Here is a 24,483-nt window from a genome sequence, read left to right on the forward strand (position 1 = left end):
TGCCATTGTTTTATAAAACTGAAAATAACAGTGTAGGTGGGGAAGTTCCCATTGTGGCTCATCAGGTTATGAACCCGACTAGTATTCATGATTCACTAGGTTCAATTCCTGGCCTCGCTCAATGGGTTAAGGAGCCGGCATTGCCGTGAGTTGCTGTGTAGGTTGTAGATGCAGCTTGGATCTAGTGTGGCTGTGGCTGTGGCTGGCAGCTGCAGCTCCAATTCGACCTCTAGTTTGGGAACTTCATATGACATGGGAAAAAAAAAAGTAGGTGGAATAGAAGAAAATTTTTGGAGAAGTATGCTTTATGGTTGTCAGAATTTCATTGTCTTTTACCCTGCGGTTTTAAGAAACATTCAGAAAACAGTAATTTGTTGCTGTTATGAATATGGGACTTTGTCCCCCAGGGAGTACCTTACTAGGTACAAATAGAACACATTGAAAATCCAACTGAAATTATTACTGTTACTTATTAATTATATTTCTTCTATGTTTGTATCTTAGTTGGCATAATACTTGATTTAGGCTAATATTCATTTAAAGCCATTTTCTTGCTGTTTTTCCTGTATTTTCAATTCCAAAGATTATTTTAGAAACTAATATAACGTTGTAAGTCATTTATACTCCAATAACATTTTAAAACTATTAAATAAAAGAGACGGAGTTATCTCTCCTTAAAGATAATATAGACAACTACTTAAGTACAGCATTGGTAGAATATAATTCAGAAGACACTCCAGAGAAATCATAAAACGCATAAACAATAGTTTCTGTGAACCTCGATAGATTTTTTTGCTGGTCTCTGGTAAAATAAGAAATGCAAGGAAAATATAGTGAATTTTCCCTGAAGCTCTGTGTGTCATCCTTCATCATTACATCCCTCCCATTTTGGTTTTAAAATAGGCTGTTTTTAAAAAAAATAATAAATATATTTGCAAAGTATAAAATAATTAAAAATGTTTTGTTACTGTATTTGTTTAACTAGCAAGACCAAACAATTCCAGCATGCTCCTTGAGTCAAATAAGTAGCTATCTACATTTACCTAAGTGATTGTTATCAAGGAAAAAAAAAAGAAAAATAAATGAAGACAACACAGAGAGCAGGGTTTGCTCTGATCACGTCTGGAAATCCACCTCTAGAACTATGTGCTGGTCAAGCACACTTAAACAGTGAATCACATATACGTAAGCATAGCCTGTTGAATTTAGTTCATATGTGCTGGTCAAAGTTCATACATTTTGTAGTTTCTTGCAGAATATCCTTCCTTTTTTTTTTTTTTTTTTTTTTTTTTTGTCTTTTTTTTTGCTATTTCTTGGGCCGCTCCCGCGGCATATGGAGGTTCCCAAGCTCGGGGTCGAATCGGAGCTGTAGCCACCGGCCTACGCCAGAGCCACAGCAACGCGGGATCCGAGCCGCGTCTGCAACCTACACCACAGCTCACGGCAACGCCGGATCCTTAACCCACTGAGCAAGGGCAGGGACCTAACCCGCAACTTCATGGTTCCTAGTCGGATTCGTTAACCACTGCGCCACGACGGGAACTCCCAGAATATCCTTCCTTTTAAATGCTGAGTAATACTCAGTTGATACTGTTTATTAATTCATCTATCAATGGAAAGGTGGGTTGATTCTACTTTTAGCTGTAGTAAATAACACTGTTGTTGCCATGCATCTGAGTGTACAAATATTTCTCCTTCTGGGTATATATCGAGAAATGGAATTGCTGGATGACATAGTAATTCTACTTTTAATTTGCTGTGTCTCACAGTGGCTGTACTGTTTTAACTTCCCGCCAGCAGTGCATAAGGATTCCAGTTTCTCCAACACGAGTTCATTTGTGTTTTTTTTTTGTTTTGTTTTTTTGTTTTGTTTTGTTTTTGTCTTTTAGGGTTGCACCAGCAGCATATGAAGGTTCCTGGGCCTGGGGTTGAATCAGAGCTACAGCTGCCAGCCTTTACCCAGTTCACTACACTAGATCCTCGACCCATCACTGAGTGAGTCCAGGGATCGAACCTGCATTATCATGGATACTGGTTGGATTCCTTTAACCTTTGCCACAACGGGAACTCCTCTTTCGTTTTTTTGCTAATAGCCATCCTGAGTGGTGTGAGGTGGTATCCTGTTGGAGTTTTGACTTTTACTTTTCTAACGATTAGTGATGTTGAGTATCTTTTTATGTGCTTGTTGGGCCTTGATGTATCTTCTTTAGAGATATGTCTACTCATAAGTCTTTTGCCCATTGTTGAATTGAGTTGTTTGGGCTTTTTGTTGTTGGAGTTCTCTATATATTCTAGATATTATCTTTTATCTGGTATATAATTGGCAAATACTCTGTCCAATTCTTTGGGTTTCCTTTTTTACTCTGTTGATTTTTATCTTTTGATATGAAAATTTAAAAAATTTTCCTGAAGTTATTTGTCTGTTTTCTTATTTTATTTGTGCCTTCGGAGTCATATCCAGTGTTGTGAAGCTTTTGTCCTTTGTTTTTTTCCTAAGAGTTTTTATTATTTTAGGTCTTACATGTAGGTCTTTGATCCATTTTGAGTTAATTTTTGTATGTGGTGTTAGGTAAGGTTGCAACATCATTCTTTGGCATATGGGTATCTAGTTTTCCTAGTATCATTTGTTGAAAAGTCTGTCTGCATCTCATTGTACCCTTGTCAAAAATCAGTTGACCATATACATGATGGTTTATTTGAGGGCTCTCTATTTTATTACACTAGTTTATATATGTATGTGTTTATGTCAACATTATGCTGTTTTAATGTAGTTTCATAGAAAGTTTTGAAATCAGGAACTATGAGTCCTTCAACATTTTCTTTTGTTGTTCTTTTCCAAGATTGTTTGGCTTTTCAGGGTCCTTTGAGATTCCATATGAATTTTGGGATAGGTTTTTCTTTTTTTTTAAATTTTTTCATTATTATGAAAGAATCCATCAAGAAGACCCAACATTATAAACATATATGCCTCCAACAAAAGAGTTTGGGGTTGGTTTTTCTATTGCCAAAAAAAGTAATTGGCGTTTGCGAAGGGATTGCATAGAATCTATAGATCACTATGGATGACACTGACATTTTAATGATTTTAGCCTTCCTATGAACATGAGCTGTGTTCCCATTTCTTTATGTCTTCCTCAATTTCTTTTAGCAGTGTTTTGGAGTTTCCACTGAATAAGTCTTCCATAACCCTTTGGTTAAGTTATTTCCTATATATTTTATTCTTTTTGATGCTATTTTAAATGGAATCACCTGCAAATAGAGATAATTTTATTTCTTTTTTCCCCCTTAATTTGCCCTTTCTTTTACTTGCCGAATTGATTATGCTTTAACTTCTAGTATTTTGTTGATTTGAAGTGGTGAAAATACGCATCCTTGCCTTGTTCTTCATCTTAGAGGAAAAGCTTTCAGTTGTTTATAATTGCATATGATGTTCTTTTGTGTGTGCGTATCTTTTTTTTTTTTTTTTTGTCTTTTGTCTTTTTGTCTTTTGTTGTTGTTGTTGTTGTTGCTATTTCTTGGGCCGCTTCCGCGGCATATGGAGGTTCCAGGCTAGGGTTGAATCGGAGCTGTAGCCACCGGCCTACGCCAGAGCACAGCAACGCAGGATCCGAGCCGCGTCTGCGACCTACACCACAGCTCACGGCAATGCCGGATCGTTAACCCACTGAGCAAGGCAGGACCGAACCCGCAACCTCATGGTTCCTAGTCGGATTCGTTAACCACTGCGCCACGACGGGAACTCCTCATTTTTTTTTTTTTTTCCTTTAGGGCCGCACCTGCGGCTTATGGAGGTTCCCAGGCTAGGGATCTAATCGGAGCTGTTGCTGCCGGCCTACGCCAGAGCCACAGCAACGCCAGATTCGAGCCACGTCTGTGACCTACACCATAGCTCACTGTAATGCCAGATCCTTAACCCACTGAGCGAGGCCAGGGATTGAACCCTCAATCTCATGGTTCCTAGTCGGATTCGTTTCTGCTATGCCACAACGGAAACTCCTACATATGATGTTCTTTGTGGATTTTTCTTACACAGCCTTTATTATGTTGAGGGAGTTTCTATTTCTAGTTTGTTGATTGTTTTTATTATGAACAGGTGTTGAATTTTGTCCTATGCTTTTTCTGCTTCAATTCAGATAATTGTTTTTTTCTTCCAAGTTTGTTCTGTTGATATGGCATATTACTTTTATCCAATTAATATGGTGAACCATCCTTGCATTCCAGGAATAAATCCTAGTTGGTCTTGGTGTATGATTCATTTAATATTGCAGCTGACTTTTGTTTGTTAGCATTTTGTTTGTTGAGGATTTTTGCATCAGTGTTCGTAAGGAATGTTGATCTGTTGTCTCCTTTTCTTGCAGTGTCCTTGTTTGGCTTGAGTAGCAAGGTAATTATACCCTCAGAGAGTGAAGTTAGGAAATGTACTCTCCTCTTCAGTTTTTGGAAAAATTTGTAAGGGATCGGTGTTAATTCTCTAAATGTTTGATGGAATTCACCAGTGAAGTAATTAAGTTTAGGGCTTTTCTTGGAAGAGTTTTGGTAACTGATTCAAGCTCCATTCTAGTTACAGACATATATAGATTTTTTTTTTTTTTTGTCTTTTTGCCATTTCTTGGGCCACTCCCGTGGCATATAGAGGTTCCCAGGCTAGGGGTCGAATCGGAACTGTAGCTGCCAGCCTACACCAGAGCCACAGCAACGCAGGATCCGAGCCGAGTCTGCAACCTACACCACAGCTCACGGCAACGCCGGATTGTTAACCCACTGAGCAAGGGCAGGGACCGAACCTGCAACCTCATGGTTCCTAGTCGGATTCATTAACCACTGCGCCACGACGGGAACTCCCAAGTTACAGACATATATAGATTTTCTGGTTCTCCATGATTTAGCCTGGGTAGTTTTTGTGTTTCTAAGAATTTGTCCATATCAACTAGGTATCACAGTTTGTTGGTGTACAGTTATCTACTAAAATCTTTTTTATTTCTTTACAATTGGTGGTAATATCCTTTCAGTTCTGTTTACACTAATTAGCATCTCCTCTCTTGTTTTAGTTATTCTGTATATCTAAAAGTTTGTCAATTCTGTTGATTTTTTTTTGAACAGCAGCTTTTGGTTTTGTTGACTTTGTTGTTTCTCTATTCTCTATCTCTTCTCAAAGCTTTGTTTCCTTCCTTCTGCTAGCTTTGGTTTTAGTTTAGTCTTCTTTTTCTTTTTACTTACATTGGACAGTTGGATATTTCTGTGAGGTCTTCCTTTTTTTCTTTTCTTTTTAGGGTTGCTTCTGCACTATATGGAAGTTCCCAGGCTATGGGTTGAATCAGAGCTGCAGTTGCTCGTCTATTCCACAGCCAAAGCAGCATGGGATCCAAGCCACATCTGCAACCTATGCTTCAGCTTGAGGCAACACCAGCTCCTTAAGTCACAGAGCAAGGCCAGGGATTGTACCAGTATCCTCAGGGATGCTTTATCAGGTTCTTAACCTGCTGAGCCACAGTAGGAACTCTGAGATCTTTCTTTTTTAATTTATGTGTTTATAGCTAGCTATGAAATTTCTCCATATTATTTCTTCATCTTTATTGCACAAATTTTGGAGTGCTTGTTATTTGTTTTTTTCATCCCTAAGTATTTTCTAATTTCTTTTGTGATTTCTTTTTTGATTTATAAGTTTTTAAAGTCAAATGCATAAATTTTTCACTTCTTGTTGCTTATTTCTGACTTCATTCTCTCTGGTCATAGAAGGTATTTCATATATCTTTTAAAATAAATGGAGTCTTAATTTGTGGCCTAATATATGATCTGTCCTGGAAAATGTCCCATGTTTATTCCATTGTTTTGGGGCAGTTTGCCATTCAACTCTTCCTTCAGAAGTTGCTAGCCTTCAGCTGACTCCTTAGTTTCAAAATAGTTGCACTAGACAGCATCTGCCAGTTCAGTTGTTTCCTAGTTGGAGAGACAAATTCCTGGAGCTTCCTACTCTGCCATCTTCCCATAGTCTTCCCCAGCAATTATTTATTCTTATGTAGGGTAAGTTATTGTATCTTAAGAGAAGTAGGGTACAATCAGTGATAAAAGAATTTCAGAGAGACTGATTACATCTTTTTGACTTGGCCATCTTTGTAACCTTGGGCAAGTTTTTAAATCCTTTTCAGCCTCAGTTTCCTATATGAAAGTTTGGGATAATGGTACTTGTTGTGAAGATAAATGAAACAGTTGTTATGAAACGTATGGCTGAGTGTCAACAAGCATTTAGCAATCATCTTTTACTATTATTGGCAGCCTCCCCACCAAGTTCCTTTGAACCTTTTGATTGATGGGCGAAGATGATAAGGATATCTCTTTCAGGTAAAGAGAACAAGAAAGAAGGGTAGAGTTTAAATATGCTGACACAACTTTTTGAAGCAAAGGATGTAGTGGAGTGGTTAATGGTGACAGGATAAGGAAAAACAACGTAGCTGCAATTGTTTTTGAATTTAGTATAAAATAGGAGAAAGGTTAGCTGCTGGGTGCCCAGCCCTCCCCATCCCCAGAAGGAAAGAAACTCCACTAAGGGCACAGTTACAGTTAGACAGAGGCAGTAATTATTAGAATGAGCTTTAGGAGTAGGAGATTGAGATTGGAGATGGAGACTATAAGTCAGGTGGAGAGATTGGCTATGTAGGAGGAATCTTGGCCACAGAAAGTGTAAAGAATTTAGGATATATTCTGCTAGTTTTACAGGTGTGTTATTTTTCCTTTGCTTGTCCAGGATTTTGATCTTGGCAAACAGGAATTATCAATTGAAGGGCCAATGAGATTTTTGCTGGTGAGAGTATCTCTTGTATTTGTCTAAAATATCCAACAGTTTATAATTTTCCTGGAAATACTTTTAAAACCTTGATGAGTGCTCATAGTAGGTTGTGTTTAATAGTCAAGACTGGCACAACCTACAGATGGGAACATTTTGTTTCTTTTTTTTTTTTTTTTTGTCTTTTTTTTGCCTCTTCTAGGGCCGCATACGCGGCACATGGAGGTTCCCAGCCTAGGAGTCGAATTGGAGCTGTAGTCACTGGCCTACACCACAGCCACAGCAACGCGGGATCCGAGCCGCGTCTGCAACCTACACCACAGCTCACGGCAACGCTGGATCCTTAACCCACTGAGCAAGTCCAGGGATCAAACCCACAACCTCATGGTTCCTAGTTGGATTCGTTAACCACTGTGCCACGATGGGAACTCTGGGAATGTTTTGTTTCTTGAGTTTTGTTGTTTTCTTTGCTTCATGATGCTTCTATATGGAAGAATATGGCTAGGCCAGAATATGATTTTTCTAAGGTTTTACTCTATAAAGGGCTTATTTTGTAAAACTTGAAGCTTTGAGAAGATTATACTCTGTCAATTGATTAAATAAGGATTAAATTATGTGAGTGGCACAGAATATGTTAGTTTGAAGTGTTATTGTTATTGTTAAAACAGTGTTTTTTGCATATTAAAGTTATCTTTGGAGTTTCTGTCATGGCTTAGCAGAACCAAATCTGACTAGTATCCATGAAGACACAGGTTCCATCCCTGGCCTCGCCTAGTGGGTTAAGGATCTGGTGGTGCCATGAGCTGTGGTGTAGGTCACAGATGTGGCTCGGGTCTGGCGTGGCTGTGGCGTAGGCCAGCAGCTACAACTCTGATTCGATCCTACCCTGGGAACTTCCATATGCCACAGGTGTGGCCCTAAAAAGCAAAAATAATTAAAAATAAAATAAAATTATCTTTGCCCCTAAGCAGAGAGGAACAGAATCCTGAGTCAAATGAGCTTTTTTCCCCCATTATGAAAAATCTTTCAGTGTAGGTGAATTCCTAAAGGTATAGCTCTGATTTTTGAATTATTCCCAAACTTGTGATTTCTAAAGATGCTCTTTAGAAGAAAAAGCCTAATTATTAAAACCTTAATTTCCCTTTGTTTTATGTGGTTCAGGTGTCAAAATGACATGTTATTATGCATTTAACCTTTTGAAATATTTTAATTTGTGGAAATTCATTGTTCTCTCATTTGTTTAGTTTCTGTAATTTAAAAATATTCTACCACAGATGCTATTTTTTTTTTTCTCAAGACTTGAGTTATGCTTCTAAATTAAATGCCTAGTCTGTCTCTGCTTTTGAGATTTTTAGTTATTTCTTGGCCTGTGGCCATATAATGACCTGTACAAAGATGAGTAGGTGTGGTATGCTAGCTTTATCCTTCTATCACAACAGACTGTGTCTGTTCAGGATTTTGCCTCTTCCTTGCAGTTGAACAGACATCTCTTTTTGGTTTTAGCTTTGAGCAGTCAGCCCTCAAAGCTCTTTTGTTTTTCTGATAGTTGAAGAAACTGGCTCAGTGTACTTACCCTTAGACAATTATTTAATTGTTTACAGATAACTGAAACTACCAAAGGCTTCTATGATGGAATCCCTTTATTTTGTTGGAAGCTCGTCATGTCAAAATGATTGGTCATCATAATTCCCAGTGATTGAGAAGATTGTTTTTGAACTAAATAGCATCAAAAGGCTCATTCGTTCTTTCCTGATTTTGTACAGCATATTTTCCCTGTGTTTTATAACAGATCTCTCTCCTTTTTAAATGTAGGACAGAACAGATTTAATGCTTGATTAGTGCCCTTATAACATGCTTAAAGAAATACCCTTGGTAGAAATTTTCACTTTATTGGAATAATATGAAGTATCATTGTGAACCCAGAGATAGGGATGAACCCATCTTGTACAATAAAGATTGTAGTACTTCAAAAATATATCACCTCCACAATTCTAATTAACTCCAAGGGAGCAGTTTAGTGAAGTAGGTTTTGAGTTCTTAATGTAATATTTATACTTACTGGCTTATTTTGATTCTATTAAATGTTTCTCAATATCACTTTGTTTCATTTAAATGTTTTAGCACATTTTCACGTGTGATTTCTCATTGAATAACCGGGGGGGAGGGGTGTACATTTCTACCTTTGTTAAGTGAGCCAGTAGGAAAACATGATTAAGTTTTCATGGTTGATTTAAGTCAACCTGTCAACAACATATCTGTTCCATAAAGTTAGGTACACCTGGAACATGCTAGTGCATAATTATTTCCCTAAAGAATTATTTAGAACAGTCTCATTAAACAACCATTGACCAATACGTACTGATCACTTACTAGGTACAGGCAGTGTTCTAAGTGTTTTAAGTGTGTTATATCATTTGTTATAAATATTTAAAATACAGGGAGTCCTTGTCATGACTCAGCGGAAATGAATCCGACTAGTATCCATGAGGACGAAGGTTCAGTCCTGGCCTTGCTCAGTGGGTTAAGGAACCAGTTTTGCCATGAGCTGTGGTGTATGTCACAGATGCTGCTCAGATCTGGTGTTGCTGTAGCTGTGGTGTAGGCCGGCAGATGCAGCTCACATTCCACCCCTAGCCTGGGAACTTCCATATGCCGTGGATACGGCCCTAAAAAGACAAAAAATAAAAAATAAAAATAAAATACAACTTTCCCTTCCTCTTCTCTAGGCTGTTATCCCTGAAGGAAGTTACTTTCAAGGAGTAGCCCAAGTTAAAAACAGAAGTAGCTTTTATTAATATTAACCACTTAATTTATAGAGCTCTCCATCGGGAATAGGAGAAATAAGAGAAAAGGGTCAGAAGACCTAAGTTTTGTCAAGGGGTTAGAGAGAGCAGATTTCCTGGGAAGGGTGCTGATTGACCTTGAGTGAATGGCAGGCATGAGGGGAATCTGAGGTGGGGCCTGAGGCGTGAAGCCACAGAGAAGGGCAGAGAGAACAGGAGCTTGGAGAACCTGAGCAGTAGAATTGAGAAGCATGGAAAACAGCACTTTTAAAGAAGGATGAAATAACTTGTTTGGGCAGTGGATAGACTAGAAGCCTAGCTAGCCCTAGATTTCCAAAGAAGGAAAGAAACACATGACTTCAACGAATAGCTCCATGTACAGGATGATGAGTATCGGCCATATCTTTGAATATATGCGCTAAATACTTTGTATTTCAGGTGGCATGATTGCCTGTCTTTTTATTATATCTTATCTGCATTGTCTATAGCTAGGATATTTGATATGCATTTGTTCTGGCAAGGCAGCTTGGTATGGATATAGCAGGGAATTTAAAATTTGGCAGACCTAGATTTGAAATTCAAGCTACTTATCTGACTTTCCCTACATAGTTTTACTGAGGTATAATTGACATATAACATTGTATAAGTTTAAGATAATGTAATTATTTGATATATGTGTATATTATGACATGTTTATCATAGTTTAGTTACCGTCCCTCATTTAAATAATTACCTTTTTTTTCTTGTGATTAGAACTTTTAAGTTCTCTTTGCTTAGCATCTTTTAGGTACACAGTACAGTATTGATAACTAGTCACCATGTTGTATGTTACATCCCCAGAATGTATTTATTTTACGACTAGAAGTTTGTACCTTTAGATCACTTCACCCAGTTCCCCCGCCTCCTACAAATCCCACCCATCTGTTCTTTGTTTCTATGAAATCGTGGTTTTCTATTTTGCTTTCTGTTTGTTTGTTTGTTTTTGGATTCCACATATGAGATAATGAGTATTTTCTTTTGCTGACTTATTTCATTTAGAATAATGCCCTCAAGATCCATCTGTGTTGTTGCAAATGGCAGGTTTCCCTTCTTTTTAACAGCTGAATAATGTCCCGTTGTATAAATATATCACATTTTCTTCATCCATTTGTTGAAGAACAGTGAGGTTATTCCCATTTTTGGCTATTGTAAGTAATGCTGCAGTGAAAATGAGGTTGCAGATACCTCTTTGAGAAAGTGATTTCAGAGTTCCCATCTGGCGCAGTGGAAACAAATCTGACTAGGAACCATGAAGGTGTGGGTACGATCCCTGGCATCGCTCAGTGGGTTAAGGATCCGGTGTTGCCATGAACTGTGTGGGTTGCAGACGCGGCTTGGATCTGGCATTGCTGTGGCTGTGGTGTAGGCCGGCAGCTACAGCTCCGATTAGACCCCTCGTCTGGGAACCTCCATCTGCCACAGGTGTGGCCCTAAGAAGACAAAAGACAAAAAAAGAAAAAAAAAGAAAGTGATTATCATCTCCTTTGGTTACATATATACCCAAAAATGGAATTGCTAGATCAAATGTTTTATTTATTTATTTAGTTAGTTAGTTAGTTAGTTTTATTTCCCCAATATAATTTTTTTCTACTCTACAGCATGGTGACCCAGTTACACATAAATGTACACATTCTATTTTCTCACATTATGATGCTTCATCATAAGTGACTAGACATGGTTCCCAGTGCTACACAGCAGATCTCATTGCTAATCCATTCCAAAGACAATAGTTTGCATCTATTAACCAAATGTTCTATCTTTTAAGATTTTGAGGAATCTGTGTGCTATTTTTCATGGTGGCTATGCCACTTTACATTTCCACCAGTAGTGCAAAAGGATTCCCCTCTAACAGGTGTGAGGTGATATCTCATTGTGATTTTTTATTTGCATTTCCTTCATGATTAGTGATATGGAGTGTCTTTTTGTACCTCTAGCCCATTTGAATATTTTCTTTGGAAAACTGGCTATTCATATTCTTTGGCCATCTTCAAATTGGATTATTATTATTTACTCTTGAGCTGTATGAGTTCTTTATATATTTTGGATATTAACCCCATATCAGGTATTATGAATCCCTTGTTATGGAATAATAATAAAATATTGTGAGTCACTTATTATGAATCAGTATGTGGTTTGCAAATAGTTTCTCCCATTCTGTTGGTTTCCTTTTCATTTTGTTGATTGTTTCTTTCACTGTGCAAAAGCTTTTTAGTTTGATGTAGTACAACTTGCTTATTTTTACATCTGTTATGTATGTGTTAGGTGTCATATCCAAAAAAAATATTGCCAAGAACAGTGTCAAGGAGCTTTCCTTTATGTTTTCTTCTAGAAGTCTTATGGTTTCTGGTCTTAGATTTAAGTCTTTAATCTATTTTGAATTAATTATTATTTTTTTCTTCTTCTTCTTTTTGGCTGCCCCACAAAATACAGAGTTCCCAGGCCAGGGATCAGAGCTGAGTTGCAGTTGTGACCTAAGCTGCAGCTGAAGCAATGCTTGATCCCTAACCACTGTGCTGGGCCAGGGATCAAACCTGGGTCCCAGTGCTCCTAAGACACCATCTATCCCGTTGTGCAGCAGCAGAAACGCCAATTTTTGAATTAATTCTTACCAGTGGTGTAAGTTAGGATCAAATTCATTCTTTTGCATGTGACTATCCGATTTTTCCAGCAACAATTTATTATCTTTTGACCTTTTTTCCACTGAGTATGCTTGGCTCCTTTGTCAAATGTTAATTGACTATATTATGTATAAGTTTATTCCTGGCCTGGGCTTTCCATTCTCTTACAGTGGTCTATTTGCCCATTTTTACACCATCGCCATACTTGTTTTGGGTACTATAGCTTTGTAATATGCTTTGAAATCAGAAATTGTAATGCCTCCTGCTTTGTTCTTTCTCAAGATTGCTTTGGCTATTTGGGTTCTTTTTCAGTTTCAAATGAATTTTAGGATTTTTTTTTTTTTTTTTTAATTTCGGTGAAAATTCCCGTTAGAATCTTGAAAGAATTTCGTAAAACCTGTAGGTTACTTTGGGCAGTTTGGATATTTTAACAATATTGTCTTCTAATCTATTAACACATAGTATCTTTCCATTTATTTGTGTTTTTGTAATTTCTTTCATCAGTGTCTTAATTTTTATTTATTTATTTATTTTTTGGCTGCCCTGCTGCATAAGTAGTTTCTGAACCAGGGATCAGAATCTAGCTACAGTTGAGACCTACACCACACCTGCAGCAATGCTGGATCCTTTAAGCCACTGCACAGGGCTGGGGATTGAACCTGCATCCTGATGCTACTGATTCTGTTGTGCCACAGTGGGAATGCCAGTGTCTTAAGCTTTTCAGTGTACAAATCTTTTGCCTTCTCGGTTAAATTTATTCCTGGGTATTTTTTGTTTTTTGATGCTGTTGTAAATGGGATCGTGATTTAGTCATGGTAGATTGTATGTTTCTTGGAGCTGATTTATTTATTCTTTTTTGGTGTGTCGTTGTTCATAGTAGTATCTTGTGCTCCTTTGTATTTCTGTGGAATAAATTGTATTATCTGACTTTTTGGAAACAAATTCCTCATCTGTAAGATGGAAATACTAACACTTAACTCTATAAGAGTTAAATGAGATGATGTATGGAAAAATGCCTGTTGCTCAGTCAGAGCTACACAAAAGTGAGTTACTTTTCCCAAGGAGTAGCCCCCCCTCAAAAAAAAAAATCTCAATTTTCTTTTTCCACTTGTTGTGGAACAAATAGAAATTGAAAAGAGAAGACTTGTAATAGTTGGGAGACTGGAACCTTGATTTATGATAAAGAAGTCAATTTGTATTTTATTTATTTATTTTTTATATAAATGGCCTAGGAAGAAAAATATAATAGCTGTTTAAGGTTATGTGGTCAATTAAATAGTTAAAAATCAAAATTTTACTGAGACTTATGCAAAAATAATTAGAAGTTATGTATTACGTAGTCGTTTCCTGAGTGCAGTGATTCATATGTATTTTATTTTATTTTGTATCTTAAAGTCGTATGTTAACAAAATTACATATTGGCTGGATGTAGTTATTAAAAATTCCACTTCTCTCAGTTTGAAGTTTCAAAGCATTTATCTAATGATAGTTTTTAAAATCTTGCGTTTCCTTATAGAAATTGAATCAGCAAAGAGATTCTTTTTTTTTTTTTTTTTTTTTTTTGTTCAGTGTTGTTTGGCCTTATCTTTTTGTCGCAGAAATATTTTATTATGTGTGGCTGCTTTTTAAAATTTTATAATAAGAAAACCTCTTTAAAATATTTTAAAATTTCAACAGTAGAACATTTTTAATTTTTTTGATTGTAGTTGATTTACAGTGTTTTAGGTGTACAGCAAAGTGATTCAGCTATATATCTCTCCATATAAATGTTCCTTTTCAGATTCTTTTTCGTTATAGGTTATTACAAGACATTGAAAATAGTTCCTTGCGCTATCCAGTGGGTCCTTGTTGTCCAACATTTTAATTTTGAAAAGACAATTTTTATCATGCCTAAAGTTTATTGGGAATTAAGTCTATTTTTTCAGTTTTTCAAAACTAATGTTGTCATTTTACTCCTCTCCTTTGACTAATATAATCCCAAAGAGCATTCATTGGACATTTTTAAAATACTTTTTTCTGATCTCAAAGAGTCAGAATTATTATTTGAAAATGTCCAAGTGTGTATTTTCTTTTGAGAATTCTCTATTGCCTATTTATTCCTGTATCATTATTTAAGAGTTAAATGAAAGCTTTTTTATTTCTGAATAATAGAGTATATATAGGTGATACTTAATTTTTAGCCTTGCGATAGCCAAAGAAATGTCAGTGGTTTTAAAAAAATGAGGATCTTTAATTTCTTTTGATTAACCATTGTAAGCATTCATTATCTTTTTTTTTTTTTTTTTTTGCTTTTTAGGGCCACACCCATGGCATGTGGAAATTCCTAGACCAGAGCTGCAGCCGCTGGCCTACGCCACAGCCACAGCAACTCGGGATCCAAGCTGAGTCTGCGACCTACACCACAGCTCACAGCACCACCTGATTCCCAACCCACTGAGTGAGGCCAGGGATTGAACCTGCATCCTCATGGATCCTAGTTGGGATCGTTAGCTGCTGAGCCACGAAGGGACTCCAAGCATTCTTTATCTTTCTTCCACTTTTTTGTGTGAATTTGAAGATAATATGTGATTTGTATAATCATTCTTGAATAGTTGAAACTTTAAAGAATTGCAAATTACAAATTTCTGTGCCTGGTTGGAATAAATTAAGTCTGAAGCATGGCAGATATTTATTTTTTATATCTCTTTTATAGACTGGCAAATGATACTATAATAGCACTTTGGTGTAAGTTTTGGATTTTTTCCCCCATGTTAAGTGTGTGCTGTCTTTAAAAATTTATTTATTGCTATCATTTGAACAGGTGCCTCAACGCTTGTACCTACTGCAAAACTAAACACGCCAGAGGAAATTTAGCCAGTTATCCAATTGATGAACTAGTAGATAGAGCCAAACAGTCTTTTCAAGGTAAGAATTTGTAGAGTTCTCTGTGAATTTAGTCTTTTTAATAAATTATAATAGTCTTCTTAATAACACTTCACTTTAGATACATGCTTCTTAGCTTTCCGAAGAGCTTAATTGCAGCTTATCTAACAGAAGATTTTACCAGATTCTGGTTATAATAGTCACATAATCCTTCTTTCACCACACTTCCCTTTCCTTCTGACTGTAAGGTAAGTGACATAGTTTGAGCTCTATCACCTATCTTTACACTCCGTAGAAAAGACAAACAAAATAAAACAAAAAAGAAAGCTCTTACCTTTTGATGTGTGTTAATAAGACTTTTGTGGACTGAGTGAAACACTGTCCCTCTTTCTCTGGTAATTTCTTGACTGTTTCTCCCTCTCTCTTTGGTAATTCCTGAACTATTTAGGAAATAGTGCTAATAAGGGTTTCCAGGAGTCTTGGAAAGAGAAGGTAGATTTTACTATGTACCAGGCTTATCTCATCCACAGGACTGTTGGAGCAGTAAAGACTGGTACTGGTATAGAAACCTAATGAGAGTAATTCTTTGTGTGGGTGGCCAGCTACTTCTGAATCATCACTTGCTGGCAAATGTGATTGTCTAGGTATCTCTCAGCATATCGTCAGTCTTATCTGCAACATGAGTCACAGACATGCTGACACCTAACCATAAATTTCCTCTTTTGTCTTTGTTTATAATATGTATATATAACATTGGTGTGTTTTTATGACCAACATGAGATAATCTATTGTCTCATAGTCTTGTGGGTTAATAGTTATTGGCAGTGTCCTTTTCCTCTTAGCAAGTAACTTGGAGTGCTCTCTTCAGACACCCTGGATCTGAGAAAGTATGAGTTCCACACTTGTTTGTTTAGTCTAAAGCTTTTATCAACATGAATTTGAAATGCTCTTTATAACGGGGAGAGTAATACCCTTGATTAATATGACACTTCTCAACAGTTTTTCTTTCCTATTTTTATATTCTGAGCATAGTCCCTTCCTCTGTTCGCATTCAACTTGCATTGAAAGAGAAATAAATGGAAACTCATTGACTGTTGTAATTGGTTTGTTTCAGAGCCAGGTAATTGTCTAATCTGAGGAAAAGTCTGGGTGGTTGTCTTTTCTACAACCTGGCCACGTTAAGGATTTTTCACATAGGGCATGAGTTGCACAGAATCCTACCCTACTTGAAAAATGATGCCCTTTGCTAGCATTCTTAGTTGGTGTATTTTTTTCCATGTAACTGTGGGATAATAGAGATATTAAAACTATATGTTCTATCTACCCAACTCTGCAAATTGGAAGGCATACGAATTAGTTTCTTGGAGGCACTTTTTCAACATCATGCATTCCTAAGTGCAACTTTTAAAAATCTCATTTTACTCTGCAAATTTATTTGAAAAATAGGAAACTGTCAAATCACTATGTAGGAAGTAAAAGTACTGTCCTGGTTTGCTTATACCTATTCTCTTTCGTAACCTGTACTAACATCTTGATATGATTGCTTCATAATTTAATACAGACACATGTATATATCATGTGTGACTTCAAGAAAAAAGAAGACAGGAATAAGATAAAGTTGTTTTAAACTGATTACTGAATTATTCTAAGGATATCCAACTTATCTGTCTGATTTATCTTTAGAAGTGCCCTCCAGGCCACAGAGGTATAGTGAGTATTACTTTCATCATTATCAGTAGCTATATATGTGCCTGGTTATTTCCAACATTGTAAACATGGAGTGTTTACAATGTAAAGTATTTCTGTTGTTTTGTTATCTGTATATTGGAGTTGACATGGAAGGCTGTTTTCATTTGATGATATGTGGTACTGTTACTAAAGTACTGAGGGCACAACTTTCTAGGTAAACCAGTATGTTTAGGAAATTTTAGGTCATAAGTATCCGATGCTCTTTGCCATAGAAAAGGTGTGAATTTGAAACAGTGCTGTGCTGCCTATCAGCCACATGATCTGACCAAAGTGCTTGACCTCTTCAAGCTATGGTTTTTCATTACTCTGACTTTCAATGTTGCTTGTTTGAATTTGAGATTACTTATATGAAATAATTGGCTGTGTTTTTATTATGAAGAAGTTGTGTTACCTAAACCTGAGTAATTTATTTTATTTCATTTATTTATTTTGGCTTTTTTTGTCTTTTGAGCACCACACTGTGGCATATGGAGGTTCCCAGGCTAGAGGTTGAATCGGAGCTGTAGCCGCCGGCCTATGCCAGAGCCACAGCAACACGGCATCCAAGCCGCGTCTGTAACTTACACCACAGTTCACGGCAATGCTGGATCCTTAATCCACTGAGCAAGGCCAGGGATTGAACCCACAACCTCATGGTTCCTAGTCGGATTCGTTTCCATTGTGCCATGACAGGAACTAGAGTAATTTAAATAAATGCAAGAACTCCTAAAATAGAGTAATTTAAATAAATGCAATTTTAAGTGAGAATGTTGCAACATATTGTAATAGACATTAATGCCTGGAATCAAATGACGGATTTTCTTTTGTTTTAAAATGTTTTATAAAAAAATGTTTCTGTAGAGAGACACTACTTAGTATGACAAGTACCTTTTATTTTCTTAATTTGAGAAATGCAAATTCATGCTAGGGATGGCCTTATAATTACATTCTACACTAGGAAATAGCAGTCTGTAAGCTCACATTTTAACAACATTGAATTAGCAGCATTGTCTTTTTTTCTGCACGTACACTGAGGTCATAATGGCCTTATAGAATTTTTTTGAGTTTTAAAATTGTGAAGAATAATTATGAAGGTAAATATGATAGAAGAAACAACCGTTTTCTTATTTCTATGACTTTTTCATATTTAGTTCTTTAATAATTCACATATTAGAAATATTTTGGAGGTGATAACACCTTAAATTCTACATTATACCATTACTAAATTGTCTGCCCTATAATCAGTAATAAATATTGTGGTTCTTTGAAAAGTTACTTTAGACAAAAAGTCTAAATATGCTGTCAGTAAATTTTAGCTGTGTTTAAAGTTACTTTGTCAGTGCAAGTTAAATTTCCCATACTGAAAATTCTATTTCCTTCCTTGCTTTTTCTTAAAGTTTTATGACCATATATCAGAAATACAAAGTGAGTTTTTAAAACTCTGTGCTAATTATACAATGGGGGATTAGAACCCAGGTTGCCTGTCATGTTGCAGACTATACAACATTTTTTTTTCTGAATAGCATATTTATGAAACTTTTTATATTCATAAACATTTAATTCTTAGAAGTCTAGTGAATGAAGAGACTAGGGCTAACCTAAAGGCAAGGAGAATTCAGAAGAGATTCTGAAATAATCATGAAATCATTCTGAATATGAAATGATTTCCTAAGGTACTAAAATTATACTCACTGTACATTCATCTGCCAAAATACGAGAAAAGGCACTCATTAACTTTTGAATGGTATAATTAAATTAGTTTATATTTTTAAATAGAAACCTTACCTTTTATAAAAAGTATTCATTTAGTTTATATTTCATTGGTTTCCTACCTTTTTTTTTTCCTTTCTCTTAACTTAGTCCCGTTGACATTTTCTTTTTTTTTTTTTTTTTTTTTCATTCACTGTCTTTTACCTTCTCAGTGTGTATATCATTTTCGTGGGCAGTTTTACATATGCGAATACAGTATTTACTAGGTTGACTTCTGGGTATCATCACATTGTTCTCACAGACCCCTGGGAAACCTTCCCCTCACTTCCTCACTTGTGCTGAGCTTTAGGTTTTGAAAATTCCTAGGCATAATCGTCTTTGGGGGCCGGGGTTTGACATGGTTGCATTTTAGATATCTAGAAAAACATGTCAAGCAATGACCAGGACTTTGTTGGGGCCAGAATGAATTTACAAGCTAGTGTTTTCTAGGATATTTGTATTGATTTTTCTCTAGCAGCTAATCAATCAGTTTCAGTTGTATAAGTGATAGAGCAAACCTTTTTAAGTGTGCTGGGTGAGTGGTGTGGAAACAACACCTTTCACTGCTGTCTCTGGAATCAAAATGTAGAGATGATGGATGAGCTGTTTTTATAGCTCTCGTTGTGCTTTTCTAGATCTCATTTCTGTGTTGCTCTTTTTTTCCTCCCTCATAAATCTGAGCTACCCTCCCAACCCCTGCAAGATAAGTGGCATAAACCAGTTATGGAAAGGTAAATAAATTAAGATGAAATATTCAGAGCCAGGAGAAAATTTCTTGATGCTTAGTGATTTCAAGATTAATGTTGGAATTTTAAGAAACGAATTCTGTTTTATTTCAAGACTTGCAAAGATATTGTCTGTTGTGAATGAGATTAATTATGCAATGCAGCTGGGAAACATTGCTTCCTGCCCTTTTAGATAGGAAAAGATATAAGCAACGTTTGATTTTCTGGTGTATAAATTTCACGTTGTTGAGTTGTATGATTTGCATCAAACTGCGTTTGACTTATCACCTTTAGCAATGACTACAGTATATTGATTTTCACCTAAGATTAAAGAGAGACCAATAATTGCATCCTATTAATTTACATGGCAGTTATTTAAATGTCTCTTTTATTCCTTTATCTTTTCATTTGTGCTCTGTTCAAATTGAGTACTTCTTCTATAGGATTAATAATGTTAATGTACGTATTTGTTATACATTGTCAACTTCCAGACAAGGATTTTACATTAAATGATTGTATGTAATAGACCATGAAAATAAGGGCTGTATAAAATGCTATATTGTATTTCAAAAGAGGAAGGATATAATTTTACCAACTAGTGAGTCTTGGTTCTCCTGAAGAATAAGAAAATAAGGTGATTTATATAATTCGATATGAGTGTATAAAAGAATGTATGTAGTTTATAATGAGATATCTACATATTTCTAGGCTATAAACACTAAGGATTATTTTCACAGATCCTTTCCTAAGAGACATTGACAAATGCAATGGAAATGCCCTTAGCTACTAATATATAGAATTTCAAGATACAGTCTCTGTGTAACTATTCCTTCTGTTGAGTCTTAGAAAAAAACCCAAAGTATAATATTAAAATATAACTTTTAAAAGAAATTTTAATACAAGAGCAAAATAAATGTAATGAACATAATACATTTAACTTGATTGGGGATTGATGCCTGTGATACTAGCTGTTTTTCAGATACTCAATTTAAATAAGCTGAGATTAATCAGTTTGATTTCAGATAGAATGTTAGTTCAGGCTATCTGTGGCCGACTAGAGCATAATTTACTTGGTCCTTGTCTCTTCAGACCTTCGGGTTTCTAAATCAGTGGCGTTCAGCTTTTTCTTGGCAATAAAGGAACTCTTTCTTCAAATGAAATTTGAAAAGTAAAAGCAGAACTACCATGATTGAAGTAGAGGGGGGCCCTGTTTAATGAGCCCTTGCTTCTGAGGCCTTTCCTCAGAACCTTGAGGATTCAGCCTGAGCTAGCTGGTGTAGATAAGTATTTCTCTGGTGTATTCCTTAATACACCAGTCCAGGCCCACCAGATGTTTTCTTAAAGGGCCAGATCGTAAATACTTAGGCTTTGTGGGCTGCGAGAACTCCTTGCAGAGAGTATCAAAAAAAGAGTCAACTGATGTTTTACTGAGTGTTTACTGTGCTGTATGGAAATGAAAACTGTGGGAAAGACAGCGTCCTTGTCTTCAGTGAGCTCCTCCTAGTCTAGGAGGACAGGGAGGAGCAAGATGGAGCCATAGAAATTAAAGTACACAGAACCAGAGAGCAGGTCTTGGGATGGCAAAAATTATTGAGCCTTTTAACTTAAATACCTTCTGAGTTTAAAAACATTCATTATCGGACAGGGTGGTGTCAGCAAATTGACAGCCCTTCTGCACCCCTCCTTTTTCCCAACTCCAGGCAGCCTTTTAATCAACCGGGGTTTCTCTCCAGAATCCTTCTCAATACAGAGTTCTTAGTAGCCACTGCTATTTGATTACGCTTCATATTCTAGATGAAATCCACTTGCCATTCTGAATCTTAAGGTTTATGTGATGCTAGATGTTCATGAAAGAAAGAAACCAGACACAGACTCTTTAACCGAAGTAACTATTGGAACTCTGTCATGGTTATTTTGCCACTCATTTAGTGAATATGTATTAAATATTTAGTAGAAACAGTTCAGGTTTCTGCTAATAGGCAGATGCTTTAGGAGAGCAATGGTAACAATACATTATTATAATCAGCCTTTGATAACTTCCGCCAATAAGATTGGGAGGTCAGTGGTGAGGTTTGCTGATAATTGAGCAAGCGGCTTATCCTTGCTGTGGGAAACAAGGATGTAGTCCCAAGGCTGTTTTACCGAATGACATCTGTTCATAATTCTCTAAGTTTGTGTAGTTCAGAGTACAAATAATCCCAAGTACAGAAAACTTGGAGTTTCTGGGAATACCTTTTTATATCCATTTGTTGGAAAACTAGAGTATAATCCATCTGTCATTGTTATTGGTGAGTTATATGTATATGCTTTTTACTCTGTTTTGTTCCACAAAACAACCTGCAAGTATGTAAGTAAGTATGAAAAATATATACAATAAAGAGACCTTGGGAAAACATACGAGAAAAAGTCCAGACCTGGTGTAGAACTGGAACACGGGAAAGCAGCCCTTAGTCACATATGCAGTTTTGACTCTGAATGTCTTCGAAGCTTATTGTCTAAGAGGAAAAAAGAAAATAACAACCCAGCTTCGCATTTAGATTCGAAAGCGATTTTTCACAGGTAAGTTCTTCCAGGGAGTATTGAGAGATGTAGAAGGTCTCAACAGCCTCCCATTGACACTCCAGCTCACATACTGTGTTTCTTAGGGTTGTCTATTTTGGCATCCCTTGTTAAAACTTGTAGCCATGCCCTGAAAAGCATAACCCTCTGAAAGGATTTATTGGGAGGCTAAGACAATACATTCTAAGTATTTGTGACTCGCTAGTGATCTGGCCCCACTTCCATAGCCCTTGGGCGCCACAGAGAAATCCTGCTGTAGAGGCTAATAGTTTAGGGTTTGCATCCCCGAGGTCATTTTGTGAGAAGGAACGTCGGAATGCAGGAAGAAGATTCTAGAATTTGTGTTTATTGTATTTTCTTTAAAAAATTTTTTGGTATATATTTCATGTTGTGTATAATATATTAGTATAATAGTACATGAGTGTAATTAATAAATGCACCTCCATGGGAATGCATTTTTATTTTTATTTATTTATTTATTTTTTATTTTTTAAAAGTAGTACCCTTTTAATGGTAAGGCTTTTTTTTCTGTTTTGATATGACTTTTGCTAGGTTTTCTACACTTTTCTACATTTCCTGGGGTTTATTTTTTTTATTTTTTTTATTTTCCCACTGTACAGCAAGGGGATCAAGTTATCCTTACATGTATACATTACAATTACATTTTTTTTTCCCCACCCTTTGGTCTGTTGCAACATGAGTATCTAGACATAGTTCTCAATGCTACTCAGCAGGATCTCCTTGTAAATCTATTCTGAGTTGTGTCTGATAAGCCCAAGCTCCCAATCCCTCCCACTCCCTCCCCCTCCCATCAGGCAGCCACAAGTCTTTTCTCCAAGTCATGATTTTCTTTTCTGAGGAGATGTTCATTTGTGCTGGATATTAGATTCCAGTTATAAGTGATATCATATGGTATTTGCCGTTGTCTTTCTGGCTCATTTCACTCAGTATGAGATTCTCTAGTTGCATCCATGTTGCTGCAAATGGCATTATGTCGTTCTTTTTTATGGCTGAGTAGTATTCCATTGTGTATATATACCACATCTTCCTGGGAAACCTGGACAGCTGCATGCAAATAGAACACACCCTCACACCATGCACAAAAATAAACTCAAAATGGCTGAAAGACTTAAATATACGTCAGGACACCATCAAACTCCTAGAAGAAAACAGAGGCAAAACACTCTCTGACATCAACATCATGAATATTTTCTCAGGTCAGTCTCTCAAAGCAATAGAAATTAGAGCAAAAATAAACCCATGGGACCTCATCAAACTGAAAAGCTTTTGCACAGCAAAGGAAACCAAAAAGAAAAGAAAAAGACAACTTTCAGAATGGGAGAAAATAGTTTCAAATGATGCAACCGACAAGGGCTTAATCTCTAGAATATGTAAACAACTTATACAACCCAACAGCAAAAAAGCCAATCAATCAATGGAAAAATGGGCAAAAGACCTGAATAGACATTTCTCCAAAGAAGATATACAGATGGCCAGCAAACACATGAAAAAATGCTCAACATCGCTGATTATAAGAGAAATGCAAATCAAAACAACCATGAGATACCACCTCACACCAGTCAGAATGGCCATCATTAATTAATCCACAAATAACAAGTGCTGGAGGGGCTGTGGAGAAAAGGGAACCCTCCTGCACTGTTGGTGGGAATGTAAACTGGTACAGCCACTATGGAGAACAGTTTGGAGATACCTTAGAAATCTATACATAGAACTTCCATATGACCCCACAATCCCACTCTTGGGCACATATCTGGACAAAACTCTACTTAAAAGAGACACATGCACCTGCATGTTCATTGCATCACTATTCACAATAGCCAGGACATGGAAACAACCCAAATGTCCATCAACAGATGATTGGATTTGGAAGATGTGGGAATGCATTTTTAAATTTTTTCAACTGAATCAGAAAAGTGGTTTCCTAAAATATGGAGACCACTGACTTAGAGGAACAAGTAGCCTGCCCATTTTCTACTCTAAACCCACTTCTTTCAGCCAGGCATTTGGTTCGAGTAGCACAGCAGAGTTCTTTTCTGTCTGTCAAGATCCTAAGGTGCCCGTATTCTGTTTTGATTGAGTGTGAATCCATCTGCTTTTGAGATCAAATAAGCAAATAATGAAGAGTGTGCCCTTTGAAGGGAACCTGAAGGACTGAAGGCTCTTGCTTGGCATCTGCTCAGATGAAACTTCCTCCTCCTCAGCAACACGGTTCCGCCCTCCTTCCATCTGTGTTTCAGGTCACTGGGAGAACGAGCCAAGAGGGTGTGGGTTCAGGCATGGGTGACAGTGCATATGTGGGTTTAGTAGGTCCTCAGTAAATGTTAAATGAGTGGTTAATCCTGAATTGATTATGCTCAATGAAATTCTATATGCCACCTGGAACCTATAATGAAAACATAGTATGGAAAATCTTAATTTCTAAGGTGGGCAAGAGATCTTGCTTTATTTCAGCTGCTCTTCAGGCACAATTGAGTACTGTGTCTCATAACACAGTCTCGATTTTACGACACCAGATATTCGGTGGTTGTGGCCTTCCAAGATTTGCAACAGAGAAATAATTTACTTTGGGAAATTATTTTCTGAGAGTTAACAGGCATCCGTCATTTTACCAAATGAGT

The 24,483-nt window shown here is 36.6% G+C and overlaps 1 protein-coding gene across 10 annotated transcripts in view; it reads left to right on the forward strand.

The window, feature by feature from the left end:
* The window catches only part of CDKAL1 (CDK5 regulatory subunit associated protein 1 like 1), a 658,999-nt gene that overhangs the window by 269,570 nt on the left and 364,946 nt on the right, over positions 1-24,483 (forward strand). For all 10 annotated transcript variants that reach the window (XM_005665616.2, XM_005665619.3, XM_005665620.3 and 7 more), the window contains one exon: positions 15,022-15,125. In XM_005665616.2, coding sequence (XP_005665673.1) covers positions 15,022-15,125 — 104 coding nt within the window. The remainder of the gene's footprint in view (positions 1-15,021; positions 15,126-24,483) is intronic.

The sequence above is a fragment of the Sus scrofa genome, chromosome 7, assembly GCF_000003025.6.
Source record: "Sus scrofa isolate TJ Tabasco breed Duroc chromosome 7, Sscrofa11.1, whole genome shotgun sequence".
Lineage (NCBI taxonomy): Eukaryota > Metazoa > Chordata > Mammalia > Artiodactyla > Suidae > Sus > Sus scrofa.